The 6,089-nt window shown below is 40.6% G+C and overlaps 1 protein-coding gene across 1 annotated transcript in view; it reads right to left on the bottom strand.

Annotated features, from left to right (window-relative positions):
- Positions 1 to 1,937: 1,937 nt before the first annotated feature.
- LOC104499598 (delta and Notch-like epidermal growth factor-related receptor) overlaps positions 1,938 to 6,089 on the bottom strand; it is a gene marked incomplete at its 5' end in the record, with an annotated part of 10,745 nt that continues 6,593 nt past the window's right edge. The window contains 2 exons of the mRNA XM_010143123.1: positions 1,938 to 3,026; positions 5,777 to 6,023. Coding sequence (XP_010141425.1) covers positions 2,915 to 3,026; positions 5,777 to 6,023 — 359 coding nt within the window. The remainder of the gene's footprint in view (positions 3,027 to 5,776; positions 6,024 to 6,089) is intronic.

The raw sequence follows: 6,089 nt of genomic DNA, 5'->3' as shown, positions 1-6,089 counted from the left end.
AGAGCTGGGAAACCCACCTCAGGATGGGTTTGTTCCCTCCAGGTGTGAGGGCTGCTCTAGGGTGTCAGGCAGTGCAGTGCCTCACAAATATCCCAGAAGCGCAAGGATTCAGGCACAGTAACGTGCCACCAGAGTTCAATAAAATAAATTGGAGGGAGCGAAAATAATTTTCACAGCACAATTCACAGGAAGCACAGGATGATTTACAGACGCTAGAGGCTGCAAACTGACAGGAGATCTTTCAGATCAGTCACTGGAGAGAAATGTAGGACGGACAAGAATCACTGCCAAGGTGTGAGTTGTGTGCAGAAAGACTGCTGCTCACCACAGTATCTCTTGTAAAACATGGACTGTGAATATGCATGTTCCCCAGAACAAGAGAGTTGCTAGTCTCCCTGCTTTGTATAGATTCGCAGTTCTTCAAAGATAAACCAATGTTTTACAACTGAAAAGGCTGAAGAATGAGTATTTCATTTTTATCTGATTAACAAATCAGTAACAGCAACAATATATCTGACCTTGTTCCACACAAGTTACAAAATATAGTACAGGGTATAGCTTGTTCTTGACCCTTCTTCCTAAGGGACTCTTAGAACATTCCTAGAGTTTCCATACCTCGAATAAACCAGCAGCAACAAACTACCCAAGACAAGTCTGACAGCCACCAGGTACAAAGGCACAACCTTTGTCACAGAAAACGGAGCCTGAAGGATGAAAGGGAGGCTCGAATCTAGTTTCTTTAGGTCTCTTAGTAGAACTTACTGTCTTGGGCCACCATCATCAAAAGCCCCTGGTATCAGACACAGGATGTCAGGAAAGGTGCTCTCCAAGGTGATTTCCAAGATGCATTTGGCATTTCCATCATTCCAACACCACACGGTGTTAATAACCTGCATATTCACCATCCAGCCATTCCAATAAGAGAATCCTTTGAGCAGTGCTTCCCTTTAACAGTTCTACTAAAATACGTTTTCATTTGCTTTCCTTTACAACATTCCAATTTTGGCCCATATCTGCTGCAGATAGTTCCAAATTTTTTTTTTTTTTTTTTGCTGGTCAACTAGAATGTAACCTCACAATTCTAACAGCTCGATTTGCAATAGTTGTTCTACCTCGTCAGCACTTATTATTTTCCACATCTTGCACAATTTCTATGACTGTAACCAGAAGCCATAATAGTAATGAAGCTCAAAATTAAAAGTAACATACCAGATGCACTCTGCCACCTAAACAAGACAGTAAAGCCCCAGCAGCAGCTTTTTTTTTTTTACCTTTACGATTCCTAATTACATCTGTCTTTAGTGGCTGATCTGAGGTCTGGAGATGTCAGCAGTTGCAAGGAGAGGGAAGAACTGCCTGAGACGTCTGTCCTCATGCAGAGATGATCAAAGTTTCCAATGACATCTTTTATTTTGTCTGGAAATGTTATTTATGTGAAACAGGAAGATTTTTGATGCCCTCCATGATTTCCCAACATTAAGAGGTCAGTGCCTGTAACAGCACGGTACCGACTAGCCGCAGCGCAGCACCACGCAGTAGGACCCGCGGGTGGCCGCAGCAATTCGCCTCCACACCAGGCGGTCTGGGCTCGCTCACTGTCAGGCCTCGTGGAAACACATCAAGCCTGTTCACCTCACAGGTTGCTCTGTGACAAAACCTTACTCTCGCCATACCTTGGAGCCCAGATTTGCAGTCAGATCTACTCCAGAACTGGTTGTGGTGCGTACGGCCTGGACTGTAGCACTGCATCTTTACTGTGGTGCTGTATTTGTCTCACTTCTCAGAGGTTATCTGGACAATAAAGCCCATTTTCTCCTTTTCAAATTAACAGCTGGCATACCTTCTTTCAGCATTATTTATAGCACATTATCTGCTCATGTCGTTTCAGATTTATAGGCAACACTGCCCTTTCAAATTAAGAAAAACAAAGAAACAGCTGCAATCTTCAACTTGATAACATTTATTCAGTATCTTCTGAAATAAGCAAGAATTTTACGAAGACCATAAGCAATCAAATACAGCCACAAACCCCCCATACTGATCCTAAATAAGAAGCACTATGAGAAATACACAATATTTCATGAAACAGTAGTGTACATCAACCACCTTTAGGAAACAAACAACTCAAACCATATGCTTAGTTTACTCACAATATAAAAAAACTTTAAAGAAAAATATAGATTCAGTCCAATTGTAGGATCCAATCCCGTGCCCACTGAAGTCAACGGAAGTTCTCTCATTGAGTTCAGTGTTTAAAGGATCATGCCCTTAACTTTGCCCCAAGAGGCACTTTAATTATTATACAAGGCCTAGCCTGAATGCTATTACAAAAATGTCAAACATCAACTCAAGAGTATGTTTCAGCAACTTTCAGGAAATAATGGAGAAACAGGTTATCTATCCATGCATGGAATAAGGCAAGAGCTAATTCATTCAGATTAGGAGTAATAAGTTTTACTAGTTTCTTTTCACAACACAAACATTTTAGACTTTTTCGTTAATGGATATATTATATATCTTATTATGCTTCACATTTTTTCCTACCTCTACTGAGAAAGCTGGCACTGACATGTCATAAAGAACTCCTCTTTAATTATTGTTTTCTGTTCTGTCACAACCACAAGAAACTCATCTGGGTTCAGTAATAGTGTCTACCAAAAAAAAAGCACACACTATCATAAGCTTATAGTTTATAGAGCTTAAGGTACACTAAAATGTAGTTAATGAAGTTCACAAATTCTGTTTTAAAATATTTTTCCCAACTAAAAGCTGCAGAAAACTGGTTCTTAAATATTCCACAGAAAATTCTGAAGCATCTAATGGTTTAAATTACTTATGCTTTCTTCTTAAAAATATTTAAATTAGGTTAGTAGCCCATCCTGTTGAAAAATAATCAAAAAAAAGATACACTAGATTACAAATCTTTTGTCTTAATCAGCGTAACCAAAGGTTTGTCATCTGGGCTGTAATCTTCATAAGCAATGGGGGTTGCATCATACATTGCAGGTCGGGATTTCTTGCCAAACCTGGAAACAAAAGAAAGCTTTTGGTGACAAGCAGAAATATGAGTGAGTTAACGGCAACAACCCGCAGAGTTATGGCACGTGGTCAGAAACAAACCCAGACGGTCTAGTGAATTCTAAATTGTATTGCAGCACGACGTAAGTAGAGAAGTACCTGAACTGTGACTTCTGAACTATACGTATCAAATTGAAAAAAAAAAAAAATCTTGCAAACAAGAAACAGATTCCATATCAAAGGCTACAGGAATTCTGCTGCAGCATTCAGCAGAATGCTGAATGGGGAGACTGTGGAAGGCGAGAGTGAACCTGATACAGCTTCAGCGAGGCCAGAACTTCACGCTAGAGCCTGCTCTAACAACCAGTATGAGGGTCAGGTCATCTATATTTACAAAAAGTAAATAATAGATAACCACGTGACATTTGCATTTGGAAATGCAATAGTCGTGCACTCAATTGGTTTATAAAGCATTTTAAAAGTCAGCTGGAAGCCTTTGCCCACCTGACATCCACCTGAGAAGCAGGATTAAACTGTCAACACGCTGCACCCTATTTGTAGCACTGGCAAAACTAATGGCAGTTAGGATACTGGGATGCCACGCAAAGGTACTAACCCAGCAAAGGTTCACAAGCAGCAGCATCACCTCCGCAGCGTGCTCCTCCTGGGCAGCCACTACTGCTGCTCAGAGCCAGGCTGTGCTGGGCTGCACCAAGAACCGCTGCAGCTGCAGCAGCGCGTTCCCAGTGCTGGCGTGCCCAGAGCTCCTTTAGGTGCCTTTGCATTCCATAGACAGTCTATCACCTTTCTAAGCGTTTATTAAGATACAAAAATAGTGCTAAAAATGCAACCCGAAAGTGGCAAAATTACTGAAGTGTTCTGACTACAATTACAGGAGCTTTAAGTAAAAAGGATCACGGGCAAATGAGGCAAAAAAGTGTCAAGACTGCTTTCCTTATGGACATGGTGCAGGGAAAATACTAACAGAGAAACAGGAAGAGTTACTTATGTAGTGATCCACATTAGAGATTCTTTTTATCCCCCTCTTAGATACCATATTAAGTCTGTATTAATTTAAGTTGCGCACACAGGAAGGTGAGATTCAGAAAATTAAGATTTCAAGGATAGTATTTAGACCAAACCAAAATTAACTTGATTTTCTTCCAAGACTTTTATGCAACTTCCTGGCTGTCCAGTTTAATTCTTGGCTGTTTTCAGTGATCTAGAATTGTTGAAAAAAAACTAAAATGGTTGGCAGCATTATGATCTATACAATGGAAATTTCATTTTTCAAAGTAATTCAGCTGTCAGTAAGGCCACACTAGATATTTTTCCATGCATGAGCATCTGCTTTCTTCTACAGTTTAATAAATACAGAGAGGCCACGGTTGCTCATCAGCGTCATGATGGATATACCTGATTTTCTGTAAATGAGATAAAATTTCAAGAACTGAATGAAGGAATCAAGTTATGGCATCTCACTGTATCAGAGGCAGCAATGAATTCTGCATCACCCTTTTTCTCCATCACTCCCAAGGGTTTAAAGGAAATAGAGCTTTGCTTAGATACAAATGATGATGAACACTCTCCAGTGAGTTCAGTCAGATTTTGGGGTGAGGAAAAGGTCTAACAGGTCACACAATTCAATTGTCAGTCACCAGCATAATGCAAATAGATCTGAACTGAACAAACAAGCGCATCTCATTTTCGGAGGTTTGAACAGGAACTCTATAAATACGATGCAGCAGGTGATTACTCAGTTCATTTGGTACAGCTAAAGCTTTGACCAGAGAACTATTTCCAGCTTTACGGAACACCCTTCCAAAAAAAAAAAAAAAAAAAAAAAGAGAAAGACAATCTGGAGTCCCTGTCCCAGGGAGACAGTAACGGAGCTGACGTGATCCAGGATGAGACAGGGGAAGAATGGGTTAGTTTAGCCTAGGGAAGAAAACGGTTGTTTTGCATTGTTTGTTTCTATTATAAAAGAGAGGTTGGGGAGGGGCACAACACCTGATGGCATGGGTACTATAAAGGGCGCTGTGATAAGTCATTCTTCATGACAACCTGAAGAGCAGCCTAACTCGTAGCAAAGAAAATCTACGTTGGGTTTAAAGAAAGCCCTTTCTAACTCTGTTCAACTACTTTGGAGGTTTTTAAACGCAATCGTTGGCAGGGAGCTAGGTATGATCAACCCTGTATTGGTTCAATGGCTCACACTTGAGCTCTTGAATCCCCTCCAGTACTTTTGTGTTATTCTGACACCAAATTCCATGGCTTGCAAGTGCTCCACTAAAACTAAAAAAAAACTACTATCTTTAGGAAAACAAGAAAGATCCTAATTTTGAGGCAAACAGGAGCACAAAATGAGTGATTTGAAGAGTCTTACTAAATAATCCAGTAAATTAGACAAAAATCAACATGCGTTTGCTATCTAATCAAATTACTTGCACGTATCAGTTAAAGAGTGTTTACAACCCAAACAGAAGATCCTACAGGCTAAGAACTCTGCATCTGTCCCTCCTCACCAGTTACACCAAAAAAATTGAGAGTAACTCCCTCTGTTTTCAAGGACTTGTGCTGGATTATTACACTTCAGACGAGAGCAGAATAGGGATGAAAACAGAACAATGAGCAATGCCGGTGTCTTTTCACAGCAAAGCAGCCCATTCTCTGCCCACGGCAGTTAGGTGCACTGCACGTGGACCGAAATTACACATCGTTAACAGATTTCTCCTAAATTACTATCCCCAGCACAAACCTGGCATGCCTGATAGAAGCAATCGCACTACTAAATTCACTGTCGATGCTCCTACAGTTGTAAAATTCTTCGTAGGCTGGCCTGGAAGAGCCCTGATACTCGATGCGACTGATGCGACATATTCCCACAATCAGAATGATCAGCATCAGGACAAATGCTACGCAGAGAGCCCCAATTATGATGTAGAGGGAGTGACGAGGCATATTTGTTAGACTCTCTGCCATATGCCCAGACTTCCACTGCAGATCTGCCAATAACAAAGAAAAGGTTATAATTAATCCTTCATAATTATATATCCTTCCTGCTGCATACA

The sequence above is a fragment of the Buceros rhinoceros genome, unplaced genomic scaffold (genome assembly GCF_000710305.1).
Source record: "Buceros rhinoceros silvestris isolate BGI_N320 unplaced genomic scaffold, ASM71030v1 scaffold2979, whole genome shotgun sequence".
In the NCBI taxonomy this organism is placed as follows: Eukaryota; Metazoa; Chordata; class Aves; order Bucerotiformes; family Bucerotidae; genus Buceros; species Buceros rhinoceros.
Note: the sequence above shows the minus strand (reverse complement) of the source record. Positions and strands in the feature narration are given on the sequence as shown.